Source organism: Talpa occidentalis, unplaced genomic scaffold, assembly GCF_014898055.3.
Source record: "Talpa occidentalis isolate TD23 unplaced genomic scaffold, MPIMG_talOcc4v2.1 talOcc4.12, whole genome shotgun sequence".
Classification (NCBI taxonomy): domain Eukaryota; kingdom Metazoa; phylum Chordata; class Mammalia; order Eulipotyphla; family Talpidae; genus Talpa; species Talpa occidentalis.
The window spans coordinates 45617759-45636632 of NW_023601212.1; the positions used below are offsets into that span (position 1 = coordinate 45617759).

An 18874-nucleotide genomic window follows, 5' to 3' on the forward strand; every position below is an offset into this window, starting at 1 on the left:
CTATGACATTCAGGACAGCTGTGAGTCCTTTTTCTTTAAAAAGAAAGAGGCAACCCAGGACTCTCAGTTATTAGGTATCCTGGGCCACAGGGCTGTGTGATCCTTGGTGAGTCAATCGACTTCTCTGGAATTGTTTCCCCATCTGCAAAATGGAGAAAAAAATAATCCTTCTTTCCCAGGATAAACTGGCAGGATGTATGTAAAACCTGGGGCTTTGGCACACAGTAGGAACTTCATAAACTGGGGTGCCCTAAGTATGACAGTGATGGCCTCTGGAAAAGTCCCTGGGGGCTGGTCTGTGTTGGAGGAAATGACCACTCCTTAGACTGATTGGGCCATACCTGGGGCTCTGCAAGTATACTGCAGGTGGGTGTGGGGTTTCCCAAATCTGTAAGGTGGAGAGGTGAGTGATCTGGAGCAAGTGGCCTTGGACAAGTCCCTATGTTCCCTCTGAGTGTAGTGTGGCTCTCCTGGCCAAACTTGCCTATTTGTCACAGGAAAATATGTGATGGCAGTGGGGCGGGTATTCCATGGACTGTAAAGTGAAAGCCACCCCTTCAGAGGACCTCTCTGACTGCCCTAATGCATCAGCAAGAAGTTAAAGTTTCAGTGCCTTTGAGGAACTCAGGGATTGAGAGAAAGGGATTGAGCTGTCAGGAGTAGGGTCTGACCTTGGGCTCCAGGGAAGGGGGGGAGTGGGAAGGATAGCATGGCCTGATCACACCTCATCTTTGCCCCAGAGACACATAAGGAGGCACTCCCAGCCCTCATAGTGGAGAAATATCCAGAAGTCAGCCCCTTCCTTATACAGAGGGGAGATAGTGGCTCAGAGAAGGTGTGGCACAGCCAGGGTCACACCACAAGGGCAGAGGTGAGATCCCAGTTTCCTCTCTCCCACCCCCCACATGCAAGGTGGAAAATGCATGCTCCCAGCAGGTACAATTTCAATGATCAGCATTTATTCCCAGAGCCCAGGAAGGCCAGCTTCCATGCTGGAGGAGGGTCATCTACCATCCTCAGCCCTGCCCCTTCTCCATGGTAGCTCAGATGCGGATGTGGAAGGTGCTGTGTGCAAAGAGGAAAGGGGTTAGTGTCACCAGGTGAAAGGCGACCCTCATTCATCCCCCTGCCCAATACTACTACCAGGTGTCCCCAAGACAGGTGGGGGAGATGGACCCCATCAAGAAACCCCAGCAAAATACTCAGGTAAATGAGGGCTGAAGTCTAGCTATGTTCCATCACCCAAAGAGCTTCATCCACCCACTGGAGGTGTTCACAGATTCCCAAATTATACCCATTTAAAGATGCAAGGGCTAAGACTGGGGAGGCTGAGAAGGTTCCCAAAGTCACAAATGAATTAACAGAAGGACTTTCAAAGTCTGTGAGCTGTCTCTGTATTGATCACCTCTGAGAAGGGAGAACAGATTGTGCAGGGCAGAGAGAAGAGTCACCTGAGGAAGTCAGGGGCCCGCAGGATCATGTTCTGGAAGTCTTCTAGAGACAGCCGGCCATCATGGTCCCCATCGGCCTCGTCCAGCACCTTTTCACACACCAGGCTCACCTCCTCCACACTCAGCTCCCCCCGAGTCAGCTTGGTCACTGTCTGCTCCAGGTCCCACGCACAGATGTAATTGTCATTGTTAAAGTCTGCAGATTGGGATGGATGAGGACATGGAGTTGGGGGACAGCAGGGGCAGGCAGGCTGGGCCAATTGTTGACACATCTTGTCCCCATGTTACAAAGGAAGAAACCACCAATGCATTGGAGGGAACCCAAAAGTTAGGTCTTGCTCTGGATTGTAGCAAGGACCTCATTCACTCAACAACTATACTGAGTATGCCAGGCACTGTGATAACTGTTTTTCATTCATTCACTCATTCATTCATTCATTTGTTCATTCACTCAGCAAATATATCTCAAGCACCTACTATGTGCCAGTCACATAGTCATTCACACAAATATTCACTGGGTGCCTACTATGTGTCAGGCCCTGTAATAAAGTTTCCTTCATTCAGTGTTTATCAAACTCCTACTCTGTGCCAGGTATGGGAGACACATGATGCATAAAACAGACACCATCGTTCTCCTCAGCCTCCTCAGAGAGAAACTCAATGAAAAGTAAACAGATCAACAAACAAGAAAGGAAGCAGCATCACTCTGCGCTAGAGAGAAACAGGATGAAGAATGGAGAGAGCCTGGGGGTCGAGGCTACTTTCAACCTAGATTTCAAGGTAAGACAGAGTCAGGGGAAAGGTATTCCAGGCAGAGGGTATAGAAAAGGCAAAGATCAGGCAGCAGAGTTTGTATGCCAGAGGGAGACTGAGTGAGCAAGGGGATGTGGGTGGGAAGGACTGGGATGGGGTGCTGGGCAGGGTCAGGCAGGGCTTTGAAGCACCTTGAAGTGACATGTAGGACAGCATGGCAGCCCCTGTCCCAAGCCCCACCTTGCTCCCACTCCCACCCTCACACATCTCCCCCCAGGGCCCTGCACGCACCATAGATTTTAAAGGCATAGTAGGCTTTCAGGTCACGGGGAGCCATTTCACTCATCACGGAAAACAAGTCCAGAAAGTTGTCCAAGGTCATGTGGCCATCCCCGTCCTCTGAGAATACCTGGGCAATCCTCTCTCGAAAGGGGTTGTCCTGGGGACAGCAAGCAGGCCACCTCCAGCCAGCGTCTCACTCACAGCACATGTGCTCTCACTCATAGAACCCAACTTCCTGGGCACTTCCAACCACCCACCACCAAAACCTCCTCCACCCTGTCCCTGCACAGGACTTCAAGCAATTCCACTCTCCACCCCATGTGGCCCAAAGCCATGGAACTTCCCACTTCTGGCTCCAGAGGTGTCACCAGATCTGGGGGAGGTTAAATGAGAGCTACCCATTGACCTGGCAACCGTGATTGGCCATTGTGATGGCCATGTGGGCTGCCCTTTGCTTTGTGTCTGAGAAATTGAGATGGAGGGACCTGCTTTCTTCTGGGCCCAGAGCTGACAGGAGAAAAACTAGGGCTCCTGAGGATTACTTCAGAGCATCAGGAGAGGCTTCTTGAGACTGATGCTTCTTCCTGAGAGGATCTGAGAGATGGAGTCCCAAGCACATCCTCAGAGACGATGGTTCTAGTCACACCTGAGCCTCGCCCTGACCCTGGACATTTTGTTCATGAGAGCCAATCCACGCTATCCCTCTTGAATGAGATTCCTGTGCCTTGTGATGAAATAATCTCCACTCAAAATCACTAACTTCACAAGTCCCCTCCAAAACCACAAACTATGAAGCATCCAGCTGTGAAGAAGCTGCTTTTACTAGCACCTACTATGAAAAGAGAAATGGGGGGGCGGAGCAACATGGCGGCGAGGAGACGCTGCGAGTAAGATCTCCCATTAAAAAAAGTTAATAGGGAGGAAAAGCGGCAGGTCCCAGTGAGAACTGGGACACGGAAGATAAACGGACGACTCCAGCAAACTGCCCGAAGAAGAAAGTTGCCATAAAAGAGGACCAGAAGGGAGGGAAGCGCAGAACCCTGCTCCCCTCCCCCACCCACAAAGTCGGCACTCTCCGACCGGCAGAGAGGAGGAAACAACAAACCAAAACGGCCAACAAGAACAAAGGACGCAGCAAGCGGGACTGTGAGTGGAAAGGAACTATTGCAGCCACCACACCCTGTGAACGGGAGCTGAGGAGAACCCCCGCAGGATCCGCCGCGGAGGTGAGCTCCGGGCGCCATTGAAGAGAGCCCCGCCCAGGAGGAGGCCAGCACCAGCACACAGCCCCGGCCGCCCGGTAAGCCTGCGCGGAAAGCGGCGCGCCGGAAAAACAGACACGGAGCGGGATTGCGCGGGGAAAGCGGCGCGGATTGCGCGGATCGGATCGCAGCTGCCCAGGTCCCCGCGCCTGCGACCTAGGCTTGCGGGGAGACGACCTAGGCTTGCGGGGAGACGCGCAGAGGCCCTCCCGGAGTGAGCAGGAACCAGGCGCCCAGGCAGGGGAGCGGGATTAAAAAGGCGCCATTCCCGCGCCACTGATCTGGGCTACAGCCCGCGTCCTGGAACTGAGGGCTTTGGAACTGAGACCCGGGGCATGAAATTAGGGGCATGGGTTCCCCACGACGGTGGGGCACAAGGCAGACACAGCACCCCAAAGCCGTTGAGGTGTACCCTACCATCCCTGCTCTGCTCCCTGTCCCACTGGGTGGAAAATCAGCTCCCCAAGGGCTCCAGGAGAGATCTCTGGCGCCACCTAGCGACTTGAAGCCAGCACAGGCTCCTGAAGGAGCTAGTGGCCAGCTGGGGAGTTAGCCCACGCCGGCCCCTTCCGAACAAGTACTCTGAGCCCACAGGGAGAGCGAGCACCCACAGCCGGGGCAGACCAAGTGCGCAGAAGAGTGTGCCTGAGACCAGACGCGCAGGGAGTGTGTCCCACATCACCATTATAGAATAGGGACATTTCTTCAGTAAAGACTACCTGCAGAAGGCTTCCTCAGGAGCCAGAGGTGAGCGGGGGAAGTTCGCCCACGCCAGACCCCCTCTGGCCTGCAGTCCAAGCCCAGAGGGGGAGCAGGAACCCACCGCCGGGGCAGACCAGGCGCACAGGGGAGTGTGTCCCCACATCGGCATTTTAGAACAGGGACCTTTCTCCAGTAAAGACTGCTTGAAACTGACAGATGACTCCTGGAGGAACCAGGGGGGAGCAGAGAAGCCCACCCAAGATGCCGGCCAGTTCCAACTACACAGTGTCCCAACGCATACGGCAAATTAGAAAACAGACAGTAGGGAGGAGAAGAACCACACGCAACCTAGCAACTCTCCAGAGAAAAAGCACACCACAAAAAGAAAACCAGCCCCCAGATGGCAACGACAGTAACTTGGAAGAACTTCTGAGCCTTCCAGAAAGAGAATTTAAAATTGCCGTGATTAAAAAACTGACAGAAGTCATAAAGGAAAACAATGATAAGGGAAAAATAATCAACGATCAGAAGAATGAAATTGAGTCCCTAAAGAGGGAAGTAAAAGAAATGCAGGAGATCAAAGAATTAATGGAAGAACTAAAGAATTCTGGGAAAAGCAATGAAAGCAAATTGATGAAATGGAAGAACGAATAAGTACTCTTGAAGACACAGAAATAAAAAGAACCAAAACAGAAAAGGAAAGAGAAGTACGAAGGAAAAAGAATGAAGAAAGACTTCGGGAACTATCTTACTCCATGAGGAAAGGAAATATAAGAGTTATAGGAACACCAGAAGGAGAGGAGAGAGAAGTAGGAACAGAGAAAATATTCAAAGAGATAATTGAAGAGAACTTCCCAAATGTGAAGGAGGAGCTGAAAATTGATATACAAGAAGCAAGAAGAACACCAAACTTCCACGACGAAAGGAAAAATACAGCAAGACACATAATAGTAAAGCTCCCAAGAATCCAGGACAAGGAAAAAATAATGAAGCTGGCAAGAGGGAAGAAACAGATAACATTCAAAGGAAAGCCAATCAGGCTGACATCAGACTTCTCCGAAGAAACACTACGGGCAAGGAGAGAGTGGAGGGACATAGTCAACAGACTCCAAGAAAACAGATGCCAACCAAGAATACTCTATCCCGCAAAGCTCTCCTTCCTCTTTGAAGAAAGAATATGGACTTTCCCAGACAAACAGAAACTCCGGAATTTCATTGCAACTAAACCCCCACTCCAAAAAATACTACAAGGAGTCCTAAAGCCAGAACCTCAGAGGGACGAATAACAATGAAAGAAGGCCAAAAAAAAAAAGTTATTAAAAGAATAAATAAATAAAATCAAAGGAAAGACAAACACAATGGCAAATACAGATGTTAACATATCAATATTAACTCTAAATGTAAATGGACTAAACTCTTCAATAAAAAGACACAGAGTTGCAGCCTGGATTAAGAAACAAAACCCAACCTTTTGCTGTCTCCAGGAAACACATTTAGCTACAAAAGATAAAAATAGGCTCAAAGTTAAAGGATGGAAAACAATCCTACAAGCAAATGGACCAAAAAAGAAAGCAGGAACAGCTATACTTATATCAGATAAAACAGATTTCAAACTCAAAAAGATAAAAAGAGACCCCAATGGTCACTACATTATGATCAAGGGGACAATACTTCAAGAAGAAATAACACTCATTAACATATACTCACCAAACGAAGGAACACCAAAATATATCAGACAACTGTTGTCCTCTCTGAAAACAGACATCAGAGAAAACACATACGTAGTGGGAGACTTCAACACACCACTATCAACAATGGATAGATCAACAAGACAAAAAATAAGTAAAGAAACCAAAGCTCTAAATAAGGACCTAGAGCAATTGGGCTTAACAGACATCTATAGAACACTAAACCCCAAAAAAACGGAGTACACATTTTTCTCAAGCACACACGGATCATTCTCCAGGATCGATCACATACTGGGGCACAAGACAAACATCAACAGATACACCAAGATTGAAATCATATCAACCATCTTTTCTGACCATGAAGGCATCAAACTAGAAATAAACCATAAAAAGAAGGCAAGGAACTTTCCTACCTCATGGAGATTAAAAACCACACTACTGGAAGACCACTGGACTAATGAGGAGATGAAAGAAGAAATTAAAAAATTTTTTGAATTGAACGACAAGGAGGACACCAATATCCTAAATGTATGGGATGCAGCAAAAGCAGTAATAAGAGGAAAATATATAGCAATAGAAGCTCACATCAAGAAACAAGAAAGAACTCAAAGAAACAACCTAATCTCGAAGCTCAAAGATCTAGAAAAAGAACAACAAAAAAACCCCAAAACCAGTAGAAGAAAAGAAATAATAAAAACCAAAGCAGAAATAAATGAAATTGAAACTAAAAAAACAATCCAAAAGATCAATGAAACCAAGAGCTGGTTCTTTGAAAAAATCAACAAAATAGACAAACCCCTAGCCAGGCTCACAAAGGAAAAAAGGGAGAAAGCACAAATAAACAGGATCATCAATGAAAGAGGAGAAATCACAACGGACACAGCAGAAATCAAAAGAATAATCAGTAACTACTATGAACAGTTATATGGAAATAAGTTTAACAATCTAGAGGAGATGGACAAATTCCTACAACTCTACAATCACCCAAAGCTAGATAAAGAAGAAATAGAACACCTAAACAGACCAATTACAATTAGCGAAATTGAAATGGTAATCAAAAACCTCCCCAAAAACAAAAGCCCAGGACCTGATGGATTTACAAATGAATTCTACCAAACATTCAGAGAAGAATTGGTGCCTATCCTTCACAACCTCTTCCAAAAAATTGAGAAGGAAGGGACAATACCAAACACGTTCTATGAAGCCAACATTACACTAATACCAAAACCGAACAAGGACAACACAAAAAAGGAAAACTACAGGCCAATCTCCCTAATGAACACTGATGCAAAAATCCTCAATAAAATTTTAGCCATCAGAATCCAACAATGTATCCATAAGATAATTCACCACGACCAAGTAGGATTCATTCCAGGGGCACAAGGATGGTTTAACATCCGAAAATCAATCAACGTTATCCAACACATCAACAAAAAGAAATATAAAAACCATATGATAATATCAATAGATGCTGAGAAAGCTTTCGACAAAGTGCAACACCCATTCATGATAAAAGCCCTTGAAATTCTTGGGATACAAGGAACATACCTTAACATCATAAAGGCCATCTATGACAAGCCAACAGCCAGTATCATTCTCAATGGTGAAAAGCTGAAAGCAATTCCATTAAGATCTGGAACAAGACAAGGATGTCCACTCTCACCACTGCTTTTCAATATAATACTGGAAGTCCTAGCCAGGGCAATAAGACAAGAGAAAGACATCCAAGGAATCCAAATAGGAAAAGAAGAAGTCAAACTATCACTATTTGCAGACGATATGATATTATACATAGAGAACCCCAAAAACTCCACAGAAAAGCTAATTCAACTCATCAATCAGTTCAGTAAAGTGGCAGGATACAAAATCAACACGCAAAAGTCAGTAGCCTTCCTATACACAAACAATAAATCTGAAGAAGAAGAAATCAAAAAAACCATCCCTTTCGTTATTGAAACAAAAAAAATCAAATATTTGGGAATAAATCTAACAAAAGAGGTAAAGGACCTATACAAAGAAAACTATAAAACACTGTTAAAAGAAATAGAAGAAGACACAAAGAAATGGAGAGATATCCCCTGCTCATGGATTGGAAGAATAAACATTATTAAAATGGCCATCCTTCCAAAAGCAATATACAGATTCAATGCTATTCCAATCAAAATTTCAATGTCATTCTTCAAAGAAATAGAACAATTATTGATGAAATTCATATGGAATCACAAAAACCCCGAATAGCCAAAGCTCTACTGAAAAAAAAAGAAGGAAATGGAGGCATCACACTCCCAGACTTCAAACTATACTACAAAGCCATAATCATCAAAACTGCATGGTATTGGAACAAGAACAGACATACAGACCAATGGAATCGAATAGAAAATCCAGAAATAAACCCACAGATTTATGGTCAACTAATCTTTGACAAAGGAGCAAAGACTATGCATTGGAGCAAAGAAAGTTTGTTCAATAAATGGTGCTGGGAAAACTGGGTCGCTACATGCAAAAGAATGAAGCTTGACCACTACCTCACACCATACACAAAAATCAACTCAAAATGGATTAAAGAATTAGACATAAGACCTGAAACCATAAAATATATAGAAGGAAATATAGGCGAAACACTACGTGATTTGCACATCAAAGACATCTTTACAGACACATCACCCAAAGCAGTGATAGTGAAGGCGAAGATAAACAGCTGGGACTACATCAAATTAAAGAGCTTCTGCACAGCAAAAGAGACAATAACAAAAATAAAGAGAAACCCCACCAACTGGGAGAACATTTTTGCACCCAACACTAATGATAAAGGACTGATCACAAAAATCTGCAAAGAGCTGATGAGACTCAACAACAACAAAGAAAATAATCCAGTCAAAAAATGGGCAGAAGATCTAAAAGAAACTTCTCTGAAGAGGAAATGCAAATGGCCAACAGGCATATGAAAACATGTTCAACATCACTTGTCATCAGGGAAATGCAAATCAAAACTACCATGAGATACCATCTTACACCAGTGAGAATGGCACATATTAAAAAAACTAGCAACAACAAATGTTGGCGAGGGTGTGGAGAAAAAGGAACTCTTCTGCACTGTTGGTGGGAGTGCAAACTGGTCCAACCACTGTGGAAAGCTGTGTGGAGATTTCTGGACCTACTAAACATCGAGCTTCCATATGATCCAGCAATTCCACTCCTAGGTATTTACCCAAAGGACACAGAAACATCAATTCCAAAGAACACCTGCACCCCTATGTTTATAGCAGCACTGTTTACAATAGCTAAGCTTTGGAAACAACCCAAATGCCCAAAAATAGATGACTGGATCAAGAAGATGTGGTACATATATACCATGGAATATTACTCAGCATTCAAAAAAGATAAACACATGCAATTTGCAGCAACATGGATGGCGCTGGAAGGGATCATGCTCAGCGAAATAAGCCAAAAAGAAAAAGAAAAATACCGGATGGTCTCACTCATAGCAGGAATCTAGAAAACTTAAATAAGGGACCAGGAAAATGAATAACTATAAGAAAGTGAAAATCAAAATCAACAAAAAACTATGAACCAGAGACACTTTTAGGGGGGCAGGGGCGGGAGGGGAGGGATTGGGGTCAGAATGGGGGCGCTGCAATTGTATGGGGAATATAACAATAAAATTTATTATCTAATAAAAAAAATAAATAAATAAATAAAATTTAAAAAAAAAGAAAAAAAAGAAAAGAGAAATGAATGTTTCCTAAGTAATTGACATATAACAGGCCCTGTACTGTGTCTTTTACTTGCATTATCTCACCTTATCCTTCCAACAACCTGGGTTGGTATCCTGTCACTATCTCTCATATCCTAGCTGTGTGACCATGGAGAAGTGTCTTAACCTCTCTGAACCAGTTTCTTCATTTGTAAAATGGAAACAATCTCCGCAACTACCTCATAGGAATATAGCAAGGAACATACCTACTATCTTTCCCTGCCTGCCCCATGGCCCAGGCATACCTTCAGCTCAGGCATACTGATGATGAGTTCGTAGGGCACCTTGATGTCAGGGAAGCTTGTGTAGTCGAGGGGAACAAGCTGAGGGGCCAGATCCTGGTAGCGAAAGAAGAGCCTGATGTGGGGAGAACAACAATGGGAAGGACTGAGAGGTGAGTGTGGGGGAGACTTGTCCCGCCTCACTCATACTTGCAGCTGCTTTGCCACACAGAGTTCTGGGTCCCCAAGAGCCACCAGCTCTGGAACTAGCTTTCAAGCCCACAGAGCCTATACTCTCCTGGAGATAGGGTCAAGGTGGAGAGAGAACCCCAGAGCAGGGGAGACTAAAGTGGGGAAAGCAAGCCAAGGAGGAAGGGCATCAGCACGGGACTTTGAAGCATGAGTAGGAGTTTACCAGGAGATAGCAAAAGGAAGAGTGGTTAAGGCAAAGTCATTTCAAGCATTTAGAGAATCTTGACTAATCTATGCTAGTCTAATCTAAATTAATCTATGAATCTCTGCACATCTACATGTTGTCAGGAAAATACTGCCTGTGAAAACCCTCACCCTCAAATTTGCCTTCTCTCCCTCCATAATGGGAGGCAGAGTTCTCTCATTGTGGCAGAGCAGACTAAAGACTAATATTCAGGAATTTTTTTATTAAAGAGTGAATAAAAGCATTTTTCAAAACATCAAGTACCATGGATATTCCCTAGATTGTAAGGCTGGCTGCCCACTCCAATGCCATCACTTGGTAAGGCCAGACCTCTACTGGGGCAAGCTGGGCAACAGCCTGGTAGAAACCACCCTTGATGAGTCAGAAGTGCCCAGACTGCTAGGGACTTTTTCTGAAGGGTACATGAGCCTCTGCGTTATATCACGGCCAGGAAATCAAGGAGGAAGCATCTACGACTTCAGTCCTGAATACCCTACTTCCTATCTGGGCTCCCTTAGCTGGGGTTTGGGTGTCTGTACAACCTTGAGCAAGTTGCTCTTCCCCTCAGAGCCTCAGTTTAGTCTGTTGACAAGCAAGAAGTCTGAGATAGACACAATGTCAGCCCTCAAACTCCTTGGGGCTCTGCCATCTGTAGAGCCAGAGCCATTCTCTCCTGTCTGAGCCTCAGTTTCCCCATCAGTAATCTGATCGCCATGGCCAGGGTGACCCTTCCAGCTGTCCTCACCAGGACAATGGGGCTCATTGGTAAAAGGTGAGCCCATCAATAATAGATAGCTTGTGCCCACGCAATTGGGGCCTTGGCCCTGATCACTCTGCAGCTGAACCCCAGCCAGCTTGGGTTTCACAGCTCCAAGTTCATGGGTTGGGGCCTCCAGACAATGGCCTCATGGGCTGAGTGATGACGTGCGGTACCTGTCTATGCCAGTCTCACTGGGCTCATGCCAGGGACTGACCGCAGACTCAGGCCACCTCCCTGCACCTCACCTGATATGAACCCCACCGCCCAAAGCTGACTCTAAACTCTGCCTATGAGCTCCCAGGCTCCAGTTCCCAGCCCCTTCATACTAGTCTTAGGGGAGTCTTTCTAATATGCTGACCTGTCCCTTCCCTGCTCACATACTCTCCATGGCTTCCCACCACCCTTGAGACAAAGTCCAAACTCATCAGCCTAGAAGCTGTCACAATATGCCAGGATGTGACTTCTCACAATATGCCATCTCAGCCTCCATCCCCTAACCGAGTCTGCAATGTCCTTATTAGTGCTTTAACCACCAGGAAGCACAGAGCTCTGTTAAATTGCAAATATCTTCCAGTAATGTACAGAAAGTTGTTTCCAGGTATTTCTCTTCAGACTAACCTCATAATTTCCTTCCTGGTGAAGAAGGTGCAGTCCTGCAGAGAGAGACATTGTCTTGGTCCAGACCCTGCCTCCTTCCCTCCTCCCCACTCCATGTACATCTCTGCCTAACGCCACACACAGAGCCATGCCAAGAACCCTCACCACAGAGCCACACTGGGAACCCTTGCAGACTATACACCCAAAGGGATGCTGTCCCCACTTCTCAGGCCAGGGAACCAAGGCTATCAAAGTCACCAAGGGCCCAGCCTATCATCCCTACCTGATAAGCCTCTAACTGCTCATGAGTGAAGACTGTCTGCTTGTTGCCCATGAAGACCACGTTCCCAAGCAGGCTCCCAAAACCCCCAGTCTCCTCAGGGCCACATGGGTTATCAGACTGCTGCACACCAGTGTCAGGACAAATCTCCCTGCCCTGGCTGTCACCCGCCCACCCGCCCCATCATCCCCAGCTTGGGTGAGACTCAAGTTACAGCTTAGCTCTCTGGGCAACAACCTGAGTATGTCCATGGCCACCAGGCCAAGAAAGACTGAGAATAGTCAGACAGTGGGAAGACCACATCTGCTACCACCAGGTAAGGCTGAGGGTCTGGGGCACCTTTGAGAGTTGGGCAGGGTGGTGGAGAGGCGGTTGGCAAAACCCAAATCAAATTCTAGTCCTCCACCCACAAGCTGTGTAGCTTGAGGCAGACCACCTGACTTCTTTTAGTTTCATTTGTCATGGCAAATATATTAATACCTCCCTCCCAGAGTTGCTCTGAAGATCTGACAAGATCATTAATGCAACAACAAAAAATATTTGGCTTTTGGATATTGGACAGTTCTAGGCACTGGGTACATAACACTGAGCTAGCTAGATGAAGTGTTATTAGAGATACAATGATGATGATAATGATGATGATGGTGGTAGTGGTGGTGGTGGTGGTGATGATGACATAGTTTGAAAAAATCATGAGCTAAGTTGGAGACACAGTAGGTTATATAATAGATTTCTTGATTGCAGGCTTGTCAGAGACTTTAATATGCTACTATGCACCAATGAGCCTCAAGGTGTGGGTACAATAGAACAGCTACCAAAGTTACTAAGGCCCAGAATCCTCTTGGGCAGAACATGTGGGAGTCAAAAGTTCTGAGTCTTATGCTCCACACCCTTGTTACTCTGAGTCCTGCCTGTCTTCCACTTTCCTCTCCTGCCTGTCTTCTCCCAGCTCACACTCCAGGCTCACACTCTTGGGTCCTCCTCCTCCCTAAGCCCCATTCTCCCTTCCTGGACCATCACAGTCCTCCTAGCTATTCTGGCCCCTGCCCTGGTTTCATCAACAATCCTCTGCCCAAGTGTGTGAAGTCATCATGTAGAATATGATAATGATCAAGAATGAAAGGCACCCTAAGGATCCCCCCAAGCAAAACTGACAATAGCAAGAGTTGTGAAAATGGGGAGCATTGGAATTCTTATACACAGCTGGTAGTGTACTCTGAATGTGAAGACTTTCAGGAAACCTTAGCAGTTTTATACTGTTCTTTGTGCATATACACAGGAATAGTGTTTAATTGTAAAAACAACAACAAAACACCTGTTGTTTTTTTTGTCTTGAAATCTCAAGACTCTGTAAATGGATATAAAAAAACATTGAGCAAACAAAAGCTTTGTGTCACAGTTTATTTGGGATCTTTCTCCTTAGAACATAAATTATTGATAAGGCCAATATTGCCCTCAATGGAGCAAAAATTGGTTCTGGGAGGGTGTAGAACCCAAAATCTTAGATATCTCAATGGTTTGTGATCCTCCAAAATTCAGTTTTTCCTCCTTGAGAAAATCTTATTGACATTTAACTTCTCTCATTAAGTTAGAATGTTCTATTTAGAGGGTTAACAGTGGGGGAAAATGGTTGAGAAAAACTGTCTTAAAAGGGCCTCCCTGGTGGCTCAACCCTGGTGGCACAGCCGGTTGAGCACAAAGCTGTGAAGCTGTCCAGTGAAGCTGTCCAGCTCTGCAGTGCGGATGTGATTCCTGGCCAGCCAGGGAGATACCCACATGGCGCAGCAGACCTCTCCTGCCTCGCCTACTGCTCCCCTCAGCAGTGCTTTCGGTCCGTCTGCCTGTTCTGCTCCCCGCTCTATCTCTGGTGAATTCTCTCACCCTCCCGTGCTTCTGACTGTACCCGGTGCTTGCATAAATAAATAAATAAAATTAAAATCAGGATGGTTTACATAATGAGGTGGCTGTGAGGGTAATGTGATAATTTATATAAATCTATATAAGTATTAGTCGTTTTCACTATCAATATTCTCATTTTATAAAGAAGACAGGGAAGCTCAGAGAGGTTGAGTCATGTATTCACAGCCCAGGAAGTTCCAGAGCAGAGTGCCACAGCGGCAGGATTGTCAGAGGGGAGAACAGATACCTCCATTGAGTCTGTCCTGTCTCTCTCTGAGAGGTTGGTTCCATCATGGACAACCCCATGAATAAGCTAGCATGGACTGTCAGCCCTCATTCACTGACATGAGGAAATGCTTTCTCTTTTGGTTCCAATTCTAGAGCCAAAGATCACACTAACAGTTGGAGAATTGAACTGTCACTTGCTGCCTCCTGCAGGTAGAACTGGAAAGAGCAGGTACCTTCCCCTTTGTGCAGGGAACTCTACACTTGAGCTTTTATTCCCTTCTCTGCCACCTGAAAGTCCCTGGTACAATCTGAGCAACAGCAGTCCAAATTAAGTTGCAGTTAGACCCAGCAATTCCACTGCTATGAATTCAGGCCACCTGCAAAAGTTGGACAAGATTTGCGTGCAAAGCTGGTCATTATTTGGAAGTGTTTCTCTCAGTCACAGAGCAAGTAGCCTTTGAGGAAGGTCAGGAGGAAGTTTGTCTTTTGAAGACCTTCAAGACATTTGGCTAAATGATGAGCTGAGAGCAGAGATAAAAGAGTATCACGTAGGTATGTCGATGTTGTCATATACATATACATAATCAAAATGAAATTTTGTCATTTTGCAAGGAAGTTGGGAAGAGAAGTTTCCAAGCCTGCCTGTCTTCCTCCCTCCCTTTCTTCCTTCCTTTCAACTTTTTCTGTTCTGTGTGGTTTTTTTTCTTATATGGGATGCTTACGTGTATATATTTAATGTAATCAGAAGATTATGGGAGGTTTTAGATTTTCTCTTTATTTTCTCTTTTCTCTTGATTTCCTTCTGCATTAAAAACTCAGTGATTCAATAGTAAAAATGCAAACTCAAAAGCAGTCACAATATGGTGATAGGAGAAAAGGTTGATGATAAAACAAGTGTAGAATAAGATTACACTTTAATTTTTTTAATTATAGATAGCAAGAGACTGGGGGTAGAGAAACCAAAACAATAACGCTATTTCAGATGTGAGTGGTTTCTTAAATGTCGTTTTGGATTTCTCTATATTTTTCTGATTACATATTCCACAAAAAAATTACTTGAATATCATTTTTTAATTACAATATGTAATATGTATGTGTAATCAGATATGTGTTTTGTAATAAATAGATGTACAACATGGTGAATGTATTTAATATCAATGAGTTGTACAATTCAAAGTGAATACAGGTTGGTTATTGCAAAGTCACTTTCTTTTAGGGAATGACAGGCATATATCAGGTGGTTTACCTAACTAGTGCTGATAAAGTAATTTTTCATTGACTAGCTGAAAATTCTATTTCTGGGAGAGCTGAAACTGCAGTTAATTTAAGTCTAGATTTGGTGACATGGGCTTAGCATAAGATACTCCATTTGGGGCCTGTTGTCTTGATTTTTTGAGAATATGTAGGTCCCAGATGAGGAAAAAGGGAGACAATTTTCTCCAAATCAAGTTCTAGATATTGAATTGAGACTGATTTATGACTTAAAGTGATGATACTACTGTGTGACATATAAAAACATGAGAGGTAAATCATGAGGTCAGATAGCATTTCATCCAGGGCCAGAGGACAATGACCCACATTGAAAAATGTATTAAAATGATGAAAGCAAAGACAAATAAAACTGTCATCAGGGGCCTCCCTGGTGGTGCAAGGGGTTAAGCACAGCATGGTGAAGCTATCCACAGCCTCTGCAACATGAACTCAATCCCCGGCTGGCCAGGGAGCTACCCACATGGCACAGCAGACCTCTCCTGTCTTGCCTACTGCTCCCCTCAGCAGTGTATTTCAGTCAGTCTGCCTGTTCTGTTCCCCATTCTGTCTCTGGTGAATCCTCTCACCACCTGCACCTCTGGCCTGTACCCCAGTTCTTGCATGCATAAATAAATAAATCTTTTTTTAAATTAATAATTTTTAAAACTGCCATCAGTTTTGCTTATGATAATAGTTCTGCTTCTTCAACAAATTGCTCGTGATATTAGGTAAGGAAAAACAACACAATATTAATAAGAAAAAACAGCTCATTGAATGCTCAGCATTATGGCAGCAGTACCATCTTTCAGCACAACCTCTGAACTATATTCTATGATCACAGCCTCAATGCCAAAGGGCTAACATTTTATTCTGGGGAAAATCAAACCTTGCTACAATACCGTCTCAAGTAATGGAAGCAAGGGGTTTAAGCCCAAAAGAAATGAAACCTATATCCATACAAAGACTCATATACAGTCATGCATCACATAACAATAGGAAATACATTGTTGGTCAATTTTGTCATTGTGTGAACATCATTCTGTGTAATCACAGAAACCTGGATGACACTGCCTTCTTCTACACACCTAAGTGGTATAGTCTGTTGGGACCACCATTGCATATGAGGTCACTTAAAAACCATCCTTAAGCAACACATGACTGCACCCACAAGAGGTGTATTCGTTACAGCCCCAAACTGGAAATAACCCAGGTGTCCATCTGCTACAGGGCAGCAAAGGGGTACTGAAACTGGCCAATGACACTGCCCAAATAGTTTACTGGTCACAGTCTGGGTTCTTCATCCGTGTGTGCAATTGCAAGACTACTCATGTTCAGAGAACAGCAACAATGGGGTTTATTTAACAAAGCAGGGTAAAAAAAAAAAAAGTTACTGAGGCCAAAAATGGCCATTTATCTCACTCGAAGCAGTGCCCAGTACTTTAAAACAAACGGTCCCAAGATAGCAAATTCCCACCACTGAGGCCTGGAGTACGTGCAGCCAGACTATAGGCCGGGATCCAACGCACAAAGACAGCAGAAGACCCAACAGGAGATGCTCACCAGAGCTGCCAAACTACACAGCAGCCAAACCACCTGATAAACAGCCACAATCATGTAGCTCAGCCAGGCGCTCCACTACCATCTTTGGGGTCTTCACCTTCCCTGCCAGGCTATAACAGCAGCTAAATGGAGACAGTTTCAGTCCCTCAGCTACTTGTAAAGTCCGTGAACTGCACCTCTCTGAGGTTGGTTGGTGGAAGCCTCTCCATGTTCTTCAGACGCCCACAACAGCCTTCTGGAAGATTGGCATGGTGGGGGCAGAAATCACTGACTCCGGAATCCCTGAAAATCCAAAAAAGTTGAAATCCCCAACGCTGGATCTGGAACACTCAATCTTGGGGCTGCTTCTGCAGTCCCTTATATTTCTTATCAGAGTCTCCAGCCCCACCAATACTTTGTTTGAATTTTCCCTGGGGCTATTCATCCTCACCTGCAGCGCCCTCCAGAGGGTGCCACCTCTAACAGTCTTTGGCTTCAGTTGCCAGTTACACATCCCTAAGTGAGTGGATAAACAAACTGAACGTGTTCATACAATGAAAAAATACTCTGCAATAAAATTGAATAAAATACTATTAACCTAATAGAAAGACTCTCATATTATGCTCAGTGAAAGAACTCTAGCTCAAAGAAACACATACAGTATGGTTCCACGTCTGTGAAACTTTTTAAAAAGACAAATCTAACTTATAGTGAGAGAAAACAAATGGAGTTGCCTGGAGAGAGGGAACAGCATGTGAAAGTTAACTGGGAAGGAGAATGAGTGGGTGTTCTATATCTTGACTGTGGCAGTGATCCCGTAAGTATGTAAATATGACAATTAAAATAGGTGCCTTTTGCTGTTGAAAAACTATCTCAATAACATATTTTTAAAAAAAAAAATATTTATTTATTTATTTATACAAGCTCTGGGTACAGTCAGAAGAGCGGGAGGGTGAGAGAATTCACCAGAGCCAGAGCGAGGAGCAGAGCAGGCAGAAGGACCGAAGTACACTGCTGAGGGGAGCAGCGGGCGGCAGGAGAGGTCTGCGCGCCATGTGGGACCCTCCTCTGGTGGCCTGGGAGCAGCCGGGGATCGAACCGGCGCTGCAGAGGCTGCGGGCAGCTTCGCAACCCAGCGCTCAACCGCTGCGCCACCGGGGAGGCCATCAATAACATATATTTAAAAAAAAAAAAATTTTAAGATTTCTGCTGAAATTTCTTTTTTCCTTTTTTTTTTTAAGATTTATTTATTTATACATACAAGCACTGGGTACAGTCAGAAACACGGGAGGGTGAGAGGATTCACCAGAACCAGGGCGGGGAACAGACAGGCAGACTGACGAAATACACTGCTGAGGGGAGCAGCGGGCGGCAGAAGAGGTCCGCGCGCCATGTGGGACCCTCGCCGGTGGCCGGGAATCGAACCAGCGCTGCAGAGGCTGCGGGCAGCTTCGCAGCCCAGCGCTCAACCGCTGCGCCACCAGGGGAGGCCTATTTTAAAATTTTAATAGCACTGATATATTTCACATTATAGCGTCATTTACAAAAAGCTGAAAATCTAATGAGTACTGACTAGTTTTACAAAATTAGGTTGTCGTCCCCTGACAACCGGAAATGTGGCAGGAGACAGGACGTAATGGAAGCGAACAGGCACGACTCCATATGCGGCCAGCCACCCGGAAGTGTGGCCGGCTCTAGACACCAACGGCGCACGCGCACCTCCTAGATCAGCCAATCAAGACGAAGTGAGGCCGGCGTTTGGAAGGAAATA

At 45.0% G+C, this 18874-nt stretch overlaps 1 protein-coding gene across 1 annotated transcript; it reads right to left on the bottom strand.

Moving 5' to 3' along the window:
- Nucleotides 1-957: 957 nt before the first annotated feature.
- Nucleotides 958-12240, bottom strand: CIB3 (calcium and integrin binding family member 3). The gene is made up of 6 exons (XM_037507970.1): nt 12190-12240; nt 11928-11962; nt 10138-10249; nt 2496-2643; nt 1452-1647; nt 958-1065 (listed from the first exon to the last, which is right to left on the bottom strand). The coding sequence occupies exons 1-6, from the start codon at nt 12238-12240 to the stop codon at nt 1044-1046; spliced, it is 564 nt and encodes a 187-aa protein (XP_037363867.1). The 3' UTR covers nt 958-1043.
- Nucleotides 12241-18874: the final 6634 nt, after the last annotated feature.